The following is a 21,970-nucleotide window of genomic DNA, read 5'->3' as shown; positions in this document are numbered from 1 at the left end:
CTGAGTCCCCGCACCCCCACCGCAGCCCAACTCCACTGAGCGGGCGGGGGCTCTGTTTGTGGCCCCTGCACCAGAGGTGAGGCGGGAGGGCGGGGCGGAGTGCGGCCTGCGGGCGGGGCGCTGTCCGCGGTGCTGACTCTCCGCGGCGCCCGGGTTTCGGTCCGCGCTCACCGCCCGGGACAGCCCCGCCACGTCCCTCGCTGGCCGGGGTCTCTCGGCCGGGCTCCCGGGACTCCCGGGGTTCCCCCTCCCCCAGACGGGGCGCTGCAACCCTCCCCTTCCCCCGCCCCGCCCACGGCGCCTCCCCGCCAGCGCCAGGTCCCTCCCCTCCCCCCTTATCTCTCCCGCCCCCCCTTCGCTCCCCCTACTGCTTCTTCGCCAGTTCCGGTCACGTTGCTGGGTGTTTACGCCTGGACCCCGCCCCGACCCCCCCCCGTAGGCTCCCGGGAGCCCCCCTGGAGCCCCGGCCCGGCAGCCCCATATCCTCGCGGCAGCTGATGGCGCCACAGCCCGGGCACATCTAGCGCTGGCGGCCAGAGCGCCTCCTCTAACCCGGCCCGGCCCGGACTCAGGGCCCCGCTGGCCCGTCGCTCCTCCAGGTCCCGAAGGTGAGGAGGCCGGTGGGAGTGAGAGGGGCACCGGGTGAGCCAGGCTAGGGAGCAGCGCGGCCGGAGCCCCAGCTTCCCGGGGGAGGGCTGGCGCGGGGCTGTGCACTGCAGCTCGGGAGGCGGGCAGGACCCGCGGGCTGCGGGCAGAAGTTGTCATCCGCCACCCCGACTCGGGCCCTTCCTGGCCCTGGAGGAGAGTCCAGTGTGGCCGGAGGTCGAGCCGCTGCTGCATCCCACCACGGGTATCTTTCTGTCTGCCTGTCTGTCTTCTCCTCTCTGGTACCTGTCTTCTCCGTCCTCCTTCATCTCTGCATGCCTACCCCCTGCCTACCACCAACCCCCCCACCCCACGCACTTTCTCTAGGAGTCATATCTGAGGCATAATAAGGGCAGAACATCAAGACTGAAGGAGGTGGGTGCTCCAGTTTCTCCATACAGCTTTCTCTAGTGCCCCTGAATCCTCAATTTTGTTCAGGTTGGGGATCCTGGGATTTTAAGTGGGAGTGGGAGTGGAGGCCTAACCTGAGATATTGAGAAACTGAGAGATCCTGGAGTGGACAGCCCTCCCTCGCTACCCCCTCCCCCAACAAAGAAAGTGGCTCACCAGTAACCAGGTGATCCCATCTTGCAGAGAGAGTGCCAGACATTTGTCGAAAAGGCTGACTTCTTGCTCCCAACTCAAGTCCCAGCGACTTGGGAATGTGAGGTGAGAGTAATTTCCCCCCCTTTCTTTACTGCCACTGGGGTCTCCTGCTTGCAAGACGCCACTGATCCCAGTGGACTCCCCCACCCCTTTTCCTTTTTAAACAGAGGCAGAGAGAAGAAGTGAGAAATAAGGCCACAGCAACATTCCATCCTTTATAGAACTTCTTTTGGGTACCATGAATAGTGCTTCTGTGTGGTGGTGCCCTAGCTGGAACCAAGTCCTCTCACTTGACAAAGTGTCTGTTATAGCTGGTGTGCTCTCTCCAGCTCCAGAGTAATTGTTTTTTAATACATATGCTCACTAGCCTGCTGATCCCTGGTGACTCTCAGTCCATTCTGTTTCACCAATATTCACATGTGCCTGTTACATGCAAGGGATTCCCAGAGATGGTGGTCTCCTGCCTTCAAGAAGCTTATGACTTAATGCAGAAACCAGATGTGAGCATGCATGCACACAACACACACACACACACACACACACACACACACACACACACACGGTGATACAGTGAAGAATGAGTGTGAACAATGAGATGGGTGAGAAGCAGTACAATATGGTTGAGATCAGGGAGACTTAGTGACATCATTTGAACAGGATCCCTGAAACCTGCAAGGATGGATCTGCTTTCAAAGGGCAAGGATAGTTAGTAAATAGGTGCCCATCTGTATGGGTAGAGTTTATTATGCTAGCAGGAAGAGATTGAAATTGATAGGGGAAGAGATAAAATTGTAAATGTGAACTCTGGTTAGATTGTAACAGGTCTTAAATGGCAGCGTGAGCACTCAGTAAGGTGTTCCAAGTGGCCAGACATGATAGTTTTATATGTCGGACAAACTCTTGACCTCTCTGAACCTCTGTCTCTTCAACTATGGAGTAGATATACTAATGCTAGAATCATCAAGGTAGGGTTGTTATGAAATTAGCTGCTGTAGTCTGATGCTGAGAATAGTGTCAGTCATTTTTATTATTATCATTGTTATTATTATTGCCTGTGCATTGGTGATTATTCCCATTATTATTACCTGTGTGCCCATGACTAAGAAAAACTTCTTGAATTTCTGCTCAGAGTAAAATAGTACAGAAAAGCTACCAAAAAAAGTACAGATTATATTAATTCAGTTATTACCATGCCTTCCCTGGCTATAAGAATAAATTTAACATTCACCTTGAAACAAGAAGGGATACTTAAAGAATTTTAACTTGATGTAGATATTGAATATTCAGAGCAGAAGTACATGATATTTGTTGACTCAACAAATATTCTCGGCTCAAAAGAGGGTAATTATAACGGGGACAAGAGAAGCCATCAGGAGGCCAGGGGTGGCAGACAACTTTAAACTTTATACAAACAGAAAGCAAGTGGCTTCATTTCTGGTTCCTCTCCCAGCCATCAAGTCAGCCTGAGAGAGAGAGATGGGAAAGCAGAGACAAGGGCACCTTGAACCAACTAAGACTGGTGGTTAGACACCCAAGAAAATATTGACCTGTAAAAGTGTTTTTTAGGGGGCTAGACCGTAGCACAGCGGGTTAAGGGCACATGGTGCAAAGCACAAGGGCCGGCTTAAGAATCCCGGTTCCAGTAAGGACCCCAGTTGTAGCCCCTGGCTCCCCACCTGCAGGGGGGTCGCTACGCAAGTAGTGAAGCAGGTCTGCCAGTGTCTTTCTCTCTTCCCCTCTGTCTTCCCCTCCTCTCTTCATTTCTCTGCCCTGTCCAACAATAGCTATGACAACAATAACAACTACAACAAGCACAATAACAAGGTCAAGAAAACGGGAAAAATGGCTTCCAGGAGCAGTGGATTCATAGTGCAGGCACTGAGCCCCAGCAATAACCCTAGAGGCAAAAAAAAAAGAATCCTGGTTCGAGCCCCCAGCTCCCCACCTGCAGGAGGATCGCTTCACAAGTGGTGAAGCAGGTCTGCAGGTGTCTTTCTTCCTCTCTGTCTTCCCATCCTCTCTCTTGATTTCTTTCTGTCCTGTCCAACAACAACGACAGCTATAACAACAATAACAACCGCATCAAGGGCAACAAAATGGGGAAAATAGCCTTCAGGAGCAGTGGATTCATAGTGCTGGCACTGAGCCCCACCGATAACCCTGGAGGCAAAAAAAAAGTTTTTTAAAACTTTTGGGTAGCAGAAGCTTTTTCGTAAATGAATGTGTATGGACTGCATATCATTTAAAAGAGAGGATATGGGGAGTCGGGTGGTAGCGCAGCGGGGTAAGTGCACGTGGCACGAAGCGCAAGGACCGGTGTCAAGATCCCATTGAAGGCCCCGGGGTTCAAACCCTGGGCTCACCACCTGCAAGGGGGGGGTCCCTTCACAAGCAGTGAAGCAGGTCTGCAGGTGTCTGTCTTTCTCTCCCCCTTCTGTCTTCCTCTCCTCTCCATTTCTCTCTGTCCTGTCTAACAATGATGACATCAATAACAATAACAATAACTACAACCATAAAAATCAACAAGGGCAACAACAGGGAAAATAAATATATTTTTAAAAAGAGGTTGGGGCCAGGTGGTGGCACACCTGGTTAAGTGCTCACATCACAGTGCACAAGGATCCAGGTTCAAGCCCCTGGTCCCCACCTGCAGGGGGAAAGCTTCACGAGTGGTGAAGCAGGGCTGCAGGTGTCTCTCTGTCTCACTCCCTCTGTATTTCCCCCTTCCCTCTCAATGTCTGTCTCTATCCAATAATAAATAAATAAATAAAAACAAAAAAGAGGGTATGTTGGTCCCGGAGGTGGTGCAGTGGATAAAGCACTGGACTCTCTAGCATGAGACGTCCTGAGTTCAATCCCTGGCAGCACATGTACCAGAGTGATATCTGGTTCTTTCTCTCTCCTGTCATTTCTCATGAATAAAATCTTTATTTAAAAAAAGAGGATATGAAAAAATATATATGAGAGAGAGGAAAGATGACCAAAGGAGTACTCTGACACGTCATGCCAGAAATCAAAGTTGAGAATCCAGTCAAAGTTGAGAACTCCCCTCTGGGCTGCAAGAGGTTTTGTTTTGACTTTCTTGTTTTATTTTGGTTTTTACAAGAGGCACTGCTTTGCTCTGGTTTATGGTGGTGCAGGGATTGAAACTGGGACTTTAGAGCCTCAAGCTCGAGAGTCTCTTTGCATAGCCATTATGCTGACTCCCTCGCCAGCAAGTGTGTATATATATTTAACAAAAAAAAAAAAAAGCATGTGAAAGGGGAGATAGCATACTGGTTATTCAAAAAAAATCTTTAGGCCTGTGGCAGTTAAGGTTCAGGTTCAAACCCCAGTACCACCAGAAGCCTGAGTTGAGCAGAACTTGGTAAAACAAACAAAAATACTCTTTTGATTTAAATAATAAAAATTTTTATTATAACTTTTATTATAACTTTTTTTTGGCAAAATATCTTTTTTTAAGTACTTGGAATGAACTTCATAATTGCAAACCCTGTGTTGCAGATCCTTTATATCCATGATAACAGTTTAGTCAATAGACACTTTTTTTAATGTCTTCTTTTATTATTATTATCTTTAGTTATTGGATAGAGGCAGCTAGAAATTGAGAAGAAGGGGGAAATAGAAGAGACAGAAGACACCTGCAGCCCTGCTTCACCACTTTTGTAGCTTTCCCCCTGCATGTGAGGACCAGGGGCTTGAACCCAGGTCCTTACACATTGCAACATATGCACTCAACCAGGTACACCACTGCCCAGCCCCTCAATAGACATTTTTCATCAAGCTAGGAAAAAAAATTTAAAAGAAGAACCAGAAGCTCCTGGGGGGAGGCGAGAAGGGAGTAAGAGAGAGGGAAGAATAGAAATAATGCAGGCATGGGGCCGGGCGGTAGCTCAGTGGGTTAAGTGCACATGGTGCACATGGTGCAAAGTGCAAGGACCTGCTTAAGAATCCCAACTCAAGTCCCTGGCTCCCTACCTGCAGGGGGGTCCCTTCACAAGCGGTGAAGCAGGTCTGCAGGTGTCTGTCTTTCTCTCTCCCTCTCTGTCTTCCCAACAACAATAATAACCACAACAATGATAAACAATGATAAAACATCAAGGGCAACAGAAGGGGAAAAAATAGCCTCCAGGAGCAGTGGATTCGTGGTGCAGGCACCAGCCCCAGCAATAACCATGGAGGTAATAATAATAATAATAATAATAATAATACAGGCCCTGAATTGGTCAGGATAGAAGGTACCCTTCCCACCCAGAACTTTACTTTGTGTGGTTGGGCATCTAGAGGTGGGTGTGGAGAGAAAATGGAGCTAATAGCTCTCTGACACTTTTGTTATTGCCACTGACCTAAACTAAGCCCTCAGGTACCTGCTTCTTTTTTTTTTTAATTTCTTTATTGGGGAATTAATGTTTTACATTCAACAGTAAATAACAATAGTTTGTACATTCCCCAGTTTCCCATATAACAATACAACCTCCACTAGTTCTTCTGTCATCCTTCTTGGACCTGTATTCTCCCCACCCACCCACCCCAGAGTCTTTTACTTTGGTGCAATACGCCAGTTCCATTTCAAGTTCTACTTGTGTGATTTTTTTTTTTTCTCATCTTGTTTTCAACTTCTGCCTGAGAGTGAGATCATCCCATATTCATCTTTCCATTTCTGACTTATTTCACGTAACATGAATTTTTCAAGATTCATCCAAGATTGGCTGAAAACGGTGAAGTCACCATTTTTTACAGCTGAGAAGTATTCCATTGTGTTATATATACCACAACTTGCTCAGCCACTCATCTGTTGTTGGACACCTAGATTGCTTCCAGGTTTTGGCTATTACAAATTGTGCTGCCAAGAACATATGTGTACACAGATCTTTTTGCATGGATGTGTTGGGTTCCTTAGGATATATCCCCAGGAGAGGAATTGCAGGGTTGTAGGGTAGGTCCATTTCTAGCCTTCTGAGAGTTCTCCAGACTGTTCTCCCCAGAGGTTGGACCAATTGACATTCCCACCAGCAGTGTAGGAGGGTTCCTTTGACCCCACACCCTCTCCAGCATTTGCTGCTGTTACCTTTTCTGATGTATGACATTCTCACAGGAGTGAAGTGATATCTTATTGTTGTCTTGATTTGCATTTCTCTGACAATCAGAGACTTGGAGCATTTTTTCATGTGTTTCTCAGCCTTTTGGATCTCTTCTGTGGTGACTATTCTGTCCATGTCCTCCCCCCATTTTTGGATGGGGTTATTTGTTGTCTTGTTGTTGAGTTTGGCAAGCTCTTTATATATGTTGGTTATTAACCTCTTGTCTGATGTATGGCATGTAAAGATCTTCTCCCATTCTGTGAGGGGTCTCTTGGTTTGGGTAGTGGTTTCTTTTGCTGTGAAGAAGCTTTTTAATTTGATGTAGTCCCATAGGTTTATACTTGCCTCAGTGTTCTTTGTAATTGGATTCGTTTCATTGAAGATGTCTTTAAAATTTATGCGGAAAAGAGTTCTGCCAATATTTTCCTCTAAGTATTTGATAGTTTGTGGTCTAACATCCAAGTCCTTGATCCACTTGGAATTTACTTTTGTATTCGGTGAAATACAGTGGTTCAGTTTCATTCTTCTGTATGTTTCAACCCACTGTTTCCAACACCATTTGTTGAAGAGACTCTGCTTTCCCCATTTAATAGTCTGGGCCCCTTTGTCAAAGATTAGATGTCCATAAGTGTGGGGGCTCAGGCACCTGCTTCTGAAGCTGGAAAACTTCAGAACTAAGGGGCTAAGCGGTGGCACACCAGGTTAAGCACACATAACACAAAGGCCTGTGCAAGGATCCCAGTTTGATCCTAGTGTCAGGGTCTCTGGCGGGGTGATCTCCAGGGGAAAGGTAACGGACTGGTTCTTTCTAGAGTAAGGACACCGGGGAGCCCTGCAGCGTGTTCAGAACTCGTTTATTAGCAGGTGGACATGAGTTAAATAGAAAACCAAACAAAGGGAATTATTATTGAAATATGTCAGAAATTACAGGTTTCTTACAAGTCAGCTTGCCCCTATGGTAGGGGGCTGGTATGACAAGAATTGATGCAGATACATAAAGGTCAAGATAATTAGTCTCCTGATGCAGGCGTTTAATTACCCAAAGGTGTTTGAGGGGAGGAGAGGGGTTGAACCAGTTAAGGCAAAATAGAGAGAAGATAAGCAAGGTTTGATGCAAATTGAGGACATCAAGGGGCACTGCTAGGAGTGTGTGGTAAGGTGTGTTCTTCTGTGATCAGAAGGTGACTTTGAGTAAGTGAATCTTAAAGTAGGCGGCCATGTGGCCTGCAGCTAATGGGGAGAAGTATTGGGGTTTCTGTGGGCCTGAGAGTCAAGAAGGAAAGAACTAAGTCTGAGTTTCCCCCCTTTTGCTCACCTCGGTTGAGAGAGACTCACCAAGAGGGTATCGTCTCAGACCTCCATCCAAGGATGGGGGTAGTTCTCCCTAAGCTCTATCAAGCTTACACATAGTCCCAACACCCTAGCTCTACTCCTGCAGGGGAGGTCACTTCACAAGCGGTGAAGCAAGTCTGCAGATGTGTATATCCACCCCTCCTCTTCCTCTCCCCTCTCAATTTCTCTCTGTCCTATCCAAAAAATTGAAAAATTGGCCACAGAACAGTGGATTCACAGTGTAGGCACTAGGCTTCAGCAATAACCCTGGAGAGAAGGAAGGAAAAAAAGGGGGGGGAGTCGGGTGGTAGCACAGCGGGTTAAGCGCAGGTGACACAAAGCACAAGGACCAGTGTAAGGATCGTGGTTCGAGCCCCCGGCTCCCCACCTGCAGGGGAGGCGCTTCACAAGTGGTGAAGCAGCTCTGCAGGTGTCTATCTTTCTCTCCCCCTCTCTGTCTTCCCCTCCTCTCTCCATTTCTCTCTGTCCTATCTAACAATGATAACATCAATAACAACAATAAAACAACAAGGGCAACAAAATGAATAAATAAATAAATATTCTCACTCTCAGGCAGAAGTTGAAAAACAAGATCAGAAAAGAAAACACAAGTAGAACCTGAAATGGAATTGGCATATCACACCGAAGTAAAAGACTCTGGGGTGGGTGGGTGGGGAGAATACAGGTCCATGAAGGATGACAGAGGACCTAGTGGGGGTTGTATTGTTATATGGGAAACTGGGGAATGTTATGCATGTGCAAACTATTGTTTTTACTGTTGAATGTAAAAAATTAATTCCCCAATAAGGAAATTAAAAATAAATAAATAAAATAAAAAATATTTTTAAAAAAGCAAAACAAACAAAACACCTGACATTTTCCTGACTTGTGCTTTCTGATATGTGATTCTCCAACCACACATTATATTGGGTCTGGGTCTTTCTGTACTTCATGCCCACCCTCCTCCAAATAAACTAAAATAACATCTAAGAAAGAATAATATTTGCTCGGAAAAAATAATAATAATAATAAAATAATAAAAAATAAAAAAATAATAATAATATTTGCTTGGGCCAGGTGGTGGCGCACCTGGTTAAGCGCACACATTACAGTGCATAAGGATCCAGGCTCAAGGCCCTAGTTCCCACCTGCAGGGGGAGAGCTTCATGAGTGGTGAAGCAGGGCTATAGGTGTCTCTCTGTCTCTCTCCTTCTCTTATCTCCTCCTTCCCTCTCAATTTTTCTCTCTCTATCCAATAATAAGTAAAATTTTAAAAAAGAGTATTTGCTCAGATTGTTTGTGACCCAAATTTCTGTCCTCAGAAGAGCTGCCTGCCTAGTTGGAAGCAAATACTCAAGTCTTTGTGGGAAGGCACAGAAACAACTGGTTGGAACAACCTCTCCCCGTGGTCCAGTCTCCAGGGCTATGTGAGAAGGGCTTTTACTCTCCAGAAACATTTGCATTTCAGCTACTGAGAACAGACTTCTCTCTCTCTCTCTCTCTCTCTATCCTAAACACAGACTCATACACTTGCATTCTGCAGGACCACAAATAACAGACATAGACTCAAAAGAAGCACGCCCCTTCCACCCCACCCCACACACTTTGCACACAGACTCAGGTACAAGCATAGCCATTTGGGTACACACATCCCAGCACAGAGGTATACAGCAGCACATGGAAACCTCCTTCAGCTGTCTCTCCTGAGTTATGCACCAGTATGTCAGTGCGTTCAGCTGCTCACCAGACATGTATGTCTCCTTGTTTTTTGTTTTATCAAAGCACTGCTTAACTCTAATTTATGGTAGTGCTAGGGATTGAACATAGGATTTAGGAGCCTCAGGCAAGGAAGTCTTGCATAACCATTATGTTAGCTCCCCAGCCCTTTGTCTCATTGTTTTAGGAATTTCTCTCTCCTCCTCCTCTTCCTCCTCCTCCTCCTCCTTCTCCTCCTTTTCTTCTTCTTCTCTCTCTCTCTTTCTCTCTCTCTCTCTCTCTCTCTTTTTTCCTTTAGACCTGCCAGAACCTCAAGCCTGTGTGATTACACTGTTCCCAGTGATTTTTTTTCTCATTTCAGGTAGAGTGAGACAGAGAGATACAGGGTTGGAGGGGAGAGAGATACCACAGAACAGCTCCACCATTCATGGAGTTGCCTGTGATGCTGTGCATGGTGCTTCTTACTTGCAATATAGCACCAGGGCTCAAAGCTCCCTGAGCATGGCAAAATGTTCACTACCAGATGAGCTATCTCCTAGCCCCGGTGGAGGTCTCGTCTCATGAGCACGCCAAATCTAACATGTTTTAAGCTGGGTCCTACCTTGTCTGTAAAACTGTTTCTCCATCAGTCTGCCCAGATCCACAAATTCACTCATCTATACATTCTACAAATGTTTACTGAGAATCTCCTCTTCTCTAGATACTGTAGGAGGTACCAGGAAGCTTGTGTCCCCCCCAACAATCTGTCAGGGAAAACTAACTATAAACAAAAATGTATCATACTCAGGTGGTGATAAATTCCTGCATGAAATACAATGCAAATCTAAGGAGTGAAGAGCAGGTTATTATTTTAAAATAGGTAATCAGAAATGCCCTGAGGAGGTGGCATCTGCTCAAAGTTCTAAACAAAGGAGGGAGTGGGCCTTGAGGTTATTAATGGCTGGGGGACAGGCCTCCAGAGTCCTTTAGGCAGACAATGCAGCAAAAACCAGCGAGGCAGGGAGCAGCTACAGGAGCCGGAGTAGCTGAGAGATGAGGGCTCCGAGCCAGGGGCGATTGTGTAAGAATTTTGGATTTGGTTTTTAGTGTGATGGGAAAGCATCAGAGGGGTTGAGTAGGCGGCGGAGAGACATGTTCAAGTTTGTGATAGGGACTCTGGCTGCTGCATAGAAAACAAGAGGTAAGAGCAAAAGCCAGCCAGGAAGCTGCTCACGGTGGTATAACAGAGGGATGGCAGTGGCTCAGACTAGGGTGACAGCAATGGAGATAATGAGCACTGATTGTGTTTTTAGGATATTTTCTGATGATACCCAGCCAACTGGTTTTGCAGATGGACTGACTATAAGATATGAAGAAAGAGAGGAATCAAAAATGACTTCAAAGGTTTTGGCCTTAGCAGTTAAGTCAGTAGGCAGTTGTCTGTGCTATATATCAAGATGGTGAACAAAAGCAAGTTTATAAGAAAGACTACAAGTGTTCAACATTGCCACTCAGAAGTGAATGGGGGGGGGGGGAATAGCACAATGGTTATGCAAACAGATTCTCATGCCTGAGGCTCTAAAGTCCTAGTTTCAACCCCCTGCACCACCATGAGCCAGAGCTGAGCAGTGCTCTGGTGTTTCTCTCTCTCTCTCTCTGCATCTTTCTCAAAAATAAAATAAAATATTTAAAAAAGAAGAAGTATGAGGGAGTTATTATTCATCCAAATGGAAATGTCAGGCAATCACTCTAGCACTCAAAGGCGAACTCCATTGGAGACAGCATGTAAATAGTGCTTATAGCCGTGGGACCAGACAAGATCACTTAGGGTGTGTTTCAATAGAGTAATAATGTGAAAGAGGTCTAATGTAAAAAGATGAGGAAATAGGGCTGGTGCGGTTGTGCACCTGGTTGAGCACACTAGTTACAGTGCACAAGGACCTAGGTTCGAGCCCCCAGTCTCCACCTGAAGGGGGAAAGCTTTGCAAGTGGTGAAGCAGTGCTGCAGGTGTCTCTCAGTTTCTCTCCCTCTACAGCTCCCCTACCCTCTCAATTTCTGGCTGTCTCTGTCCAATAAGTAAATAAAGATAATAAAAAATTAAATAAATAAATAGATGAGGAAATAGGAAAAGACCCACCAAACAGGCCTGCATATTTGAGTTATCTGAGTGGAAAAAAAAACTGGGAAATACCCTAGGGAACCGCTTTCCCATTATCAAAGTTATTCCAGCCCAGCCTCAGTCCCTGTTGGTTCTACCTTCTCCCAGAAACACCCTAGAACTTTTCTCCTCCAGTTACCTGCATCATCTGGTCCAGGCTTTGTTAACTCTTACCATGACCACTGCTGCATTCTCCTAGCTTAACTTCAGCTACTTGGCCTCCCTTTCCCTCCCCGTAGCAGCCAGACTCATCTTTAAAACCTCAGATGGGGGGAGTCAGGCTGTAGTGCAGCAGCTTAAGCACAGTTGGCGCAAAGCACAAGGACTGGCGTAAGAATCCCGGTTCGAGCCCTGGCTCCTCACCTGCAGCAACATCTCTTCACAAGCGGTGAAGCAGGTCTGCAGGTTATCTCCTATCTTTCTCTCCCCTTTTTTGTCTTCCCCCATCTCTCTCCATTTCTCTCTGTCCTATCCAACAATGACAACAACAATAATAATAACTACAACAAGGACAACAAAAGGGAATAAGTAAATAAAGAAATAAATAAAACCTCAGATGGAATATTGCACCAAAGTAAAGGACTCTGGGGTGTTTGGGGGGGGGGTTCAGGTCCTGGAGCATAATGGTGGAGGAGGAGGACCTAGGTGGGGGATTAGAGTGTTATGAAGAACACTGAGAAATGTTACACATCTACCAACTACTATATTTACTGTCGACTGTAAACCATTAATCCCAATAAAAATAAATAAACAAGCAAACATCAGATGAGACTCTGGTTTTCAGCTGTCAGCACATGGTTTACGATACTTCAAACCCTAGATAGAACCCATGGGAGTACCGTGGGCAACACCCAACAGAACTCCATGCATGGCTGTTGTTTTCGACAGGTTATGTTGTTTTCACCGGGCTGGCTTCACGGGCGGGTAACAGACGACCAGGGACTCATGGCTGAGCTGTAGGCAGTATCTCTTTATTCATGCAGGACGCAGCACAATCTAAGACGAGCTAAGTTAAACTCAAAGTACAGTACTGTAAAACTCACAATGCTGTCTTTATATATACTTGCCAAGTAAGGTGGAAACAGGATGTGACATAGAGAGGGTGGAGAGAAAAGTGACTGGTGAAAATCAGAGTGTGACAAAGAGGGGGCAGATTAGGTGAGAATCCTATCACTGAACCACAAATGCCCTGGAGGAAGGGTGGGACTTGTTAACAGTGGTTATGTAAATAGAATGAAGTGGTTATGTAAATAGAATAGTGTTAAGCAGGGGGGATTTAAACCAAATGAAACAGAAGGGGTCTCATGCATACCAACACATGGCAGATCGGCATTTTGGTGTCTCCTCTCCTCTCTTTGTCTCTGTATCTCTCATTGATAGAAATGTAGATTGGAAATTCAGCAAGGAGGGTCACTCAGTGAAATCACCCACTCGAGAGACCCTGGATTCATTTCCCAGCACTTAGTTATTTTTTTTAAAAAATATATTTATTTTATTTATTTATTCCCTTTTGTTGCCCTTGTTGTTCTATTGTTGTAGTTATTGTTGTTGTTGATGTCACTGTTGTTGGGTAAGATAGAGAGAAATGGAGAGAGGAGGGGAAAACAGAGGGGGAAGAGAAAGATAGACACCTGCAGACCTGCTTCACCACTTGTGAAGTGACTCCCCTGCAGGTGGGGAGCCAGGGGCTTGAACTGGGATCCTTAAGCTGGGCCTTGTGCTTTGCACCATTTGCGCTTAACCTGCTGTGCTACCGTCTGACGGTCCCCACCTGCAGGGGGGAAGCTTTGCGAGTGGTGAAAGTGTTGCAGTCTCTCTGTCTCTCTCCCTCTTTAGCACTCCCTTCTCTCTCAATTTCTGGCTGTCTCTATCCAATAAATAAATAAAGATAAATTATTTTTTAAAAATGGAGAGAGAGAGAAGGAGAAAGAGAACCAGAGCACTATTCCATCGCATGTGATACTGGGGATTGAACTTGGGACCTCCAAGTTCAGTGCCTCCAAGTTCAACCCTATAGCAACTATAACACCTCCTTGGCTAACCCCTAAGCTGTAGGCTTCATTTATTGCACTCGTCACAAGTGGTACTTCTATACTTACATTATTGTTTGTTTGCTTCATTTATTTGTTTGATTCTCTCCTCTCACCCTGTGAATTTGTTTTATGCATCACAGTGTTCCTTCTGTGTAGTACTTGGCAATGGTAAATGACTGAATGATGAGCAAATGAACAAGTCAAGACAGGAGTTAGCCTACTCACACAGTAAGAATTAAGAGAAGCGGTATGTAGCATTGACTAAGCCAGATCTTGTGAGAAGTGTTCTGTGTTCCTGACTTTATTCAATCCTCGAAACATCCTTAGAACGGTTAATGTCAATAGCCCCATTTTATTTTTCATTTATTTATTTATTAGAGAAATTTAGAAGGGAGGGGAAGTCACATAGAGGGCAAGAGACTGAGAGACCTGCAGCTCTATTTCACCACTCATGAAGCTTTCCCCCTGCAGGTAGGAGGGACCAGGGGCTTGAACCTGGGTCCTTGAGCACTATAGTGTGTGCACTTAACCAGGTGTGCCTCCACCTGGCCAATAGGACCTCCATTTTACAAAGGAGGAAGAGTGGTCCAGGAGGTGGTGCAGTGGATAAAGTATCAGACTCTCAAGCATGCGGTCCTGAGTTTGATAACCAGTAGCACAAGTACCAGAGGAATGTCTTGTCCTCTTTTCTTTCTATCCCTCTCACTAATAAATAAATTATATATATATATACATATATATATTAAATTTTAGTTTCTAAATTCTTTTTTAAATTTTTTATTATCTTAATTTTTTTATATTTATTTTTCTTTTGTTGCCCTTGTTTTTTTTTATTGTTGTTGTAGTTATTATTGTTGTTATTGATGTCGTTGTTGTTAGATAGGACAGAGAGAAATGGAGAGAGAAGGGGAAGACAGAGGAGGGAGTGAAAGACACCTGCAGACCTGCTTCACCACCTTTGAAGTGACGCCCCTGCAGGTGGGGAGCCAGGGCTCGAACCGGAATCCTTCAGCCGGTCCTTGCACCTGCGCCACGTGCACTTAACCCACTGTGCTACAGCCCGACTCCCTATTATCTTTATTTTTATTATCTTTTATTTATTTATTGGCTAGAGATAGCCAGAAATTGAGAGGGAAGGGGAGATAGAGAGGAAGAGAGACAGAGAGACACCTACAACACTGCTGCACCGCTCGTGAAGTTTTCCCGTGCAGGTGGGGACCGGGGACTTGAACCTGGGTCCTTGTGCATTATAACATCTGCGCTCAACCAGGTGCGCTCAACCAGGTGCGCCACCACCCGGCCCCTTATTATCTTTATTTATCGGATAGAGACAGCCAGAAATTGAGAGGGCAGGGTGAGATAGGGAGAGAAACAGAGAGACACTTGTAACACTACCACTTGCAGAGCTTTCCCCCTGCAGGTGGGGACTGGGGGCTCAAATATGGGTCCTTGTGCTTTGTAACACATGCGCTCAACCAGGTGAACCACTTCCCAGCCCCAAAATACTTTTTTTAAGCGCAAAGCGCAAGGACCAGCATAAGGATCCTGGTTCTAGTCCCTGGCTCCCCACCTGCAGGGGAGTCGCTTCACAGGCGGTGAAGCAGATCTGCAGGTGTCTGTCTTTCTCTCCCCCTCTGTCTTCCCCTCCTCTCTCCATTTCTCTCTGTCCTATCCACCAACGACGACATCAATAACAATAATAGCTACAACAATAAAACAAGGGCAACAAAAGGGAATAAATAAATATTTAAAAAATTTTTTAAAAAGAAGGGAAAGAAAAGGTTCAGGAAGGTTGGTTTTTTTGTCTTGTTATTGTTATATTCCCAGGGCTTCACACCACTCTGGATTGACTTTTTTAGATAGAGACAGTGATAGAAAGAAGAAAGTCATTCAGCACTGAAGCTTCCTCCTATGTGGTAGGAGGAGGAGGGCTGGGTGGGTGGAGGAACACTCTCCAGGTGAACTATTTTGTGGCCCAAGGTAGTTTTCTTGCCTGAAGCTACACAGCAGGTAAGAGTCCCAGGACTGTTCTTTTGAACCATCTTTGAATTCAGAAGACTTAGCTGAAGAATTCTGGACAACTGTTAGGCCTGCCACCACTTCCTGACCATGTGAACTGACACTAGTCACTTTGTTTTGTTTCTATCTGGGGGTAGAATTATCTTCTGTAGGGCGGTTGGCAGGAGTAGATCATGTGCATAAAATGCCTTGAATGTGACTGATGGTCACAGATGTAGTCAGTGATAGAGCTTTCCTACAAGATGTCATAGATGTAGTCAGTGATAGAGCTTTCCTGCAAGCCAGAGGGCCACCCTCTGCTGAGAGAAAAGGCCTGTTTAGTTGGAGTGGTGTGTGTATGTGTGTGGGGGGGGGGGGGTACAGGAGTCTGTGGGAAGGAAGCCCAAAGAGTAGCTACGTACGTGAGTTTCTCAGGTAGACCTGGAAATGAAAATCTAGGTTTGAACAAATAAAATCTGAATTTGGTACCAGGAAAATAGCTCACATGGATAGTGTGTTGCTTTGCCATGAGTATGACCCAGGTTTGAGCCCAATCCCCACTGCATAGAAGGAAGCCCCATGCTGTGCTTTCCTTTTTCTCTGCAAAAGAAAGAGGAAAGGAAGGAAGGAAAGGAGAAAAGCCAGATTTGTACTCACTTTTAGGGGAGTCAATCTGGAGGAAACCATTTGCTGAATAGACCTATTCATCCACTGGTCTTCTTCTGCACTGCCCAGGGAACTCCTGAAGGCAGAGAAATCATGAGCACTGAGTCATAATGTGGTGACCACTGCTACCCTCTGTGCTCTGTTTCCGCACACTGCCCATGCTTTTCCAGGATAATAGCATAAGGGAGAGTCCCGCAGAACGGAACAGAGCCAGAAGACAGAGCAAGGCAGCTGGCAGCTATCATTAGCATTCAAGAATGCTCTTCTGTCAAGTTAAATTTCCAGGGATTCACAGTACTGCAGCTGGAGAGGTAGCTCGGCCAGTAGAGAGACTTACGTGCGTGAGGCTACTAGTTTGATCCCCAGCACTGCATATAACAAGATAAATTATCTGATCTCGATCTCTTTTTCTTTTTAAAGATTTTATTTATTTATTCATGAGAAATTATAGGAGAGAGAGAAGGAACCAGACATCACTCCAGTACATGTGCTGCTGGGGATTGGACTCGGGACCTCATGCTTGAGAGTCCAAAGCCTTATCCACTGATCCTCTGATCTCTCTTTCAATAAATCTTTTTTTTAAGATTGTATTATTTATTAATGAGATTTTATTTATTAATGAGAAAGGTAGGAGGAGAGAGAGAAAGAACCAGACATCACTGTGGTACATGTGCTGCTGGGGACTGAACTCAGGACCTCATGCTTGAAAGTCTGATGCTTTATCGACTGTGCCACTTCCTGGACCACTCAATAAATCTTTTTTTATAATCTTATTTATTTATTAATGAAAAAGATAGAAGGAGAGAGAGAGAAAGAACCAGACATTATTCTGGTACATGCGCTGCCAGGGACTAAACTCAGGACCTCATGCTTGAGAGTCCAATGCTTTATCCTCCACTGTGCCACCTCCTGGACCACAAACTTTTTTTTTCCCTCCAGGGTTATTGCTGGGGCTCAGTGCCTGCACTATGAATCCACTGCTCCCAGAACCCATATTTCCCATTTTGTTGCCGTTGTTGTTGTTGTTGTTGGTGGTGGTGGTGGTGGTGGTATTGCTGTTGTTGTGGGATAGGACAAAGAGAAATTGAGAGAGGAGGGGAAGAAAGAGGGGGAGAGAAAGATAGACACCTACAGACCTGCTTCACCGCCTGTGAAGCGACCCCCCTGCAGGTTGGGAGTCGTGGGCTCGAACCGGGATCCTAATGCCAGTTCTTGTGCTTCGCACCATGTGCACTTAACCTGCTACGCTACTGCCTGCCTGCCCACCTCCCCCTCACCACTTTTTTTTTTCTTTATACCAGAGCACTGCTCAGCTCTGACTTATGGTGTTGTTATGGTGTTGTGGGAGATTGAACCTGGGACCTTGAAGTCTCAGGCATGACAGTCTCTTTGCATAACCATTTTGCTATCTCCCTTACCCTAAATGAATCTTTTTTTAAATTTTTTATATTTACTTAATTATTTATTTTCCCTTTTGTTGCCCTTATTTTCTTATTGTTGTTGTAGTTATTATTGTTGTTGTTATTGATGTCATCTTTGTTAGATAGCACAGAGAGAAGTGGAGAGAGGAAGGAAGACAGAGAGGGGGAGAGAAAGATAGACACCTGCAGACCTGCTTCATCACTTGAGAAGCAACTCCCCTACAGGTGGGGAGCCAGGGGCTCGAACTGAGATCCTTATGCCTGTCCTTGTTCTTGGCGCCACATGCGCTTAACCCACTGTGCTACTGCCCGACTCCCGCCCTAAATGAATTTTTTTAGAGCAATTCATTAGGGACCGGGTGGTGGCACACCTGATTGAGTGCACATGGTACAATGTGCAAGGACCCAGGTTCGAGCCCTTGGTCCCCACCTGCAGGGGGAAAGTTTTATGAGTGGTGAAGCAGTGATTTAGGTCTGTCTCTCTCCCTATCATCCCCTTTGCTCTCAAATTCTGGCTATCCCTATCCAATAATAAATAAAGATATTTTTTTAATTATTTACTTATTAATGAGAGAGGGTGTGCAAGAGAGAGAAAACTAGAGCATCAGTCTGGCACATAGGATGCCAAGGGTTGAGCTTGCGACTGCCATGCCAGCTCCCAAGCCCCTCAAAAATAATTAGTCTTAAATAAATGAATAGATAAAGAGACAGGAAGGAAGGAGTTAGTGCACCAGGCTCTTATGCCTGAGGCCCCAGAGGCTTCAGATTCAACCTCAAGCCAGTCTCACCATCTACTAGAATTGAGCGACAGAGCAGGTTTCTGGTGTGTGTGCATCTCTCTCACTCATGCCCCCATTTTTACCAGAGAATTGTTCAGCTCTGGCTTACGATGATGCTGGGGATAGAACCACATGAAAGAGTGGAGGGTAGATAGCATAATGGTTATGCAAACAGACACTCATGCCTGAGGGTCCAAAGTTCCAGGTTCAGTCCCACACACCACCATAAGCCAGAGCTGAACAGTGCTCTGGTGAAAAAAAAAAACATGAAAATAAATATTTTTAGGGCTCAGGCTGGGTTGAATTTAAATCACAGAAATAGAGGTAAATTAGAAGAGGAGATGGTAAAAAAAAGAAGAGATGGGTCGGGCGGTAGCGCAGCAGGTTAAGTGCAGGTGGCGCAAAGCAAGGCCCAGCGTAAGGATCCCGGTTGGAGCCCCTGGCTCCCCACCTGCAGGGGAGTCGCTTCACAGGTAGTGAAGCAGGTCTGCAGGTGTCTATCTTTCTCTCCCACCTCTGTCTTCCCCGCCTCTCTCCATTTCTCTCTGTCCTATCCAACAACAACATCAATAATAACTACAACAATAAAACAAGGGCAACAAAAGGGAATAAATAAATATTAAAAATAAATATTTAAAAAAAGAGGTGGTTGTGTCCATAACCATCATGCTTCCTTACCAGTTGTCAGCCACTACAAGCTGGAGTGCTGACAGGATAGGAGAAACTTTAGGGTTTATCCCCTTCACAGCTCCTCATGTTAGCCGTGAGATGACTGAGAACCTAGGGGGCTAGGAGACAACTCGCCCAATATCGTAAAGTCCCAGGTTTGGAGCCCTGCCACCATGTGGTGGAGTGGTGCTGCAGGGTCTCTCCTCTCTCTTTCTCCCTCTCTGTCTCCCATTGGGCTAGGGGGTGGGGAGTGTCTTCTGGGAACATTAGAATCACGTAGGCATGAAACTACAATAGAAAAAAAGACAGTGGTTCGGGAGGTGGTGCAGTGGATAAAGCACTGGCCTCTCAAGCATGAGGTCCCAAGTTCAGTTCCTGACAGTACCATACCAGAGTGATATCTGGTTCTTTCTCTCTCTCCTATCTTTCTCATTAATAAATCAATTTTAAAAATTTAGCGACAAAAGAAAACTGAGGGGAGAGATTACTCAAGTCACACAGCTGGTTAAAAAGCATGCAGGGGTGGGGGGTGCAAGTGGTAGTGAACTAGGTTAAGCACACATAGCATGAAGCACAAGGACCAGCGTAAAGGTCCCGGTTCAAGGTCTGCAGGTGTCTATCTTTATCTTCTACTCTCTGTCTTCTCTCTTCTCTTGATTTCTCTCTTTCCTATCCAACAAAAACAACAGCAATAACAAGGGCAACAAAACAGGAAAAATGGCCTCCAGGAGCAGTGGATTTGTAGTGCAGGCACCAAGCCCCAGCGATAAACCTAGAAGCAAAAAAAAAAAAAAAAAAGGAAACAAATAAAGAAAAAAGAAAAAGCATGCTAGGGTCCAAGTCTCTGTTTCTCTTAGTTTGTAGCTACGTTTGTCTGTTAAGACATTAAAGGGGCTGGAATCGGGTAGTAGTGCAGCGGGTTAAGCGCACGTGGCACAAAGCACAAGGACTGGCATAAGGATCCCGGTTCGAGCCTTCGGCTCCCCACCTGCAGGGGAGTCACTTCACAGGCAGTGAAGCAGGTCTGCAGGTGTTGATCTTTCTCTCCCCCTCTCTGTCTTCCCCTCCTCTCTCCATTTCTCTCTGTCCTATCCCAACACAGCGACATCAATAACAACCATAATAGTAATAACTACAACAATAAAAAAACAAGGGCAACAAAAGGAAATAAATAATAAATAACATATAATTTTTTTAAAAAGAAGTAAAAGGGGCAGGGTAGATAGTATAATGGTTATGCAAAGAGATTCTCATGCGTGAGGCTCCGAAGTCCTAGGTTCAATCCCCTGCACCACCATAAACCAGAACTGAGCAGTGCCCTGGTTAAAAAAAGAAGAAGAAGAAGAAGGAGAAGGAGAAAGAGAAGGAGAAGGAGAAGTAGTAAAGGAGAGGACTGGGGAGACAACATACTGCTTATGCAAAAGACTTTCTTCCTGAGCCTGTTGAGGTCCCAGATTCAGTCCCCAGCACTACTATAAACTAAAGCTGAGCAGTGCTTTGTTATGTCTGTGTGTGTATCTCCCGTTCTCTCTGCATATCTCTTAAAATAAAAAAATTAAATGATTTTTAAGAAGAAGAAGACGAAGAAGTAGTAAAGGGAACTGTGGTTACATGGAAGCAGGGAAATGAAGTCAGGCTGCCTGTCGTTCATGCGCTTCACAGGAACAGTGGCACTGCCCTGCCTACACATCCCCATGTTCATGCAGCTCTGGAATAAATGAATAAATGGAGGGAGAATGAACCCAGGGGCAGGACTGCCTGGCTCTTAGCAACAGGGCCCCAGCTTGGAGAAGATTGTGAGGCATCTGAGGACAGACAGGGCAGACAGGCCCAAAAGATGTGGGTTCACCTTGTCTCCCCAGGTGGGGCCCAGGCCCAGGTTGCCATGGATACTGTGTCCCTGGAGCATCAGATCCAGAGCGTGCAACGCCACATCAGCTTCCTGAAAAAGGAGCAGATGGCCCTGCTGCGAGACCTGCACCTGGAAATCCTGAGGCTGCAGAAACGCTGCTCAGGTAAGGCCGAGAGGGAGGGCCGGGCAGGGGTGGGGTGCTGTCATCAGAACCACCACTTCCAGTGGGGCGCCAGCCTTGAGCCTCACAACAGTCCTGCCAGATGGATTCGTTTTCTGGATGGCTCTCAGGGAGGCAAAATAGGAGTTTGAGGGCAAAGAAAACTACTTAGGTTACGTAGCAGAGGAAAATCTGGAAATCGCTTCAAAGTCTCCTGCCCTCTTTGTATTTTTTCCCTTCTTTTTCCTGTCATTGCCTGGGTTTTATTGCTCTGGAGATGATAAATAAGATACATACATACATACATACATACGTGAAAATAATCATCATTATTATTAATTTATAGAGACAGAAAGAAATTGAGTGGGAAGGGGGAAGAGAGAAAGAGAGACACCTGCAGCACTGCTTTAGCACTTCTGAAGCTCCCCCTGCAGATCCTTGAACAACATGCAGCTCTACCCACTATGCTACCACCTGGCTTCTGAGCCAACTTTTTTTCAGAGAGAGAAAGTCAGCACAACACTGAAACTTCCTTCCATGTGGTGGGGACAAAGCTCACCATCCAGGTGAGCGATTTTGCCAGTCCAACTCCTATCTTTTTCCACTAAATGTTTATCAGACATCTATTAGCCTTTAAGAAGCCCTCAGTCTAATTAGGGAGATGCACCTACCAACAAATAATATTAAGATACCAGGTGGTAACGCAGCAGGTTAAGTGCACATGGCGCGAAGCGCAAGGACAGGCATAAGGATCCCAGTTCAAGCCCCCGGCTCCCCACCTGCAAGGGATTCGCTTCATAAGTGGTGAAGCAGGTCTGCAGGTGTCTATCTTTATCTCCCCCCTCTCTGTCTTCCTCTCCCCTCTCAATTTCTC

General features: G+C 45.7%; 1 protein-coding gene across 1 annotated transcript in view; it reads left to right on the top strand.

Annotated features, from left to right (window-relative positions):
- Positions 1-446: 446 nt before the first annotated feature.
- CCDC92B (coiled-coil domain containing 92B) overlaps positions 447-21,970 on the top strand; it is a 42,408-nt gene continuing 20,884 nt past the window's right edge. Inside the window, exons 1-2 of the mRNA XM_060204150.1 lie at positions 447-608; positions 20,947-21,099. Of these exons, the coding sequence (XP_060060133.1) occupies positions 20,970-21,099 (130 nt within the window). The 5' untranslated portion in view covers positions 447-608; positions 20,947-20,969. The remainder of the gene's footprint in view (positions 609-20,946; positions 21,100-21,970) is intronic.

The sequence above is a fragment of the Erinaceus europaeus genome, chromosome 12 (genome assembly GCF_950295315.1).
Source record: "Erinaceus europaeus chromosome 12, mEriEur2.1, whole genome shotgun sequence".
In the NCBI taxonomy this organism is placed as follows: domain Eukaryota; kingdom Metazoa; phylum Chordata; class Mammalia; order Eulipotyphla; family Erinaceidae; genus Erinaceus; species Erinaceus europaeus.
This window is presented reverse-complemented; position numbering and strand designations above follow the sequence as displayed.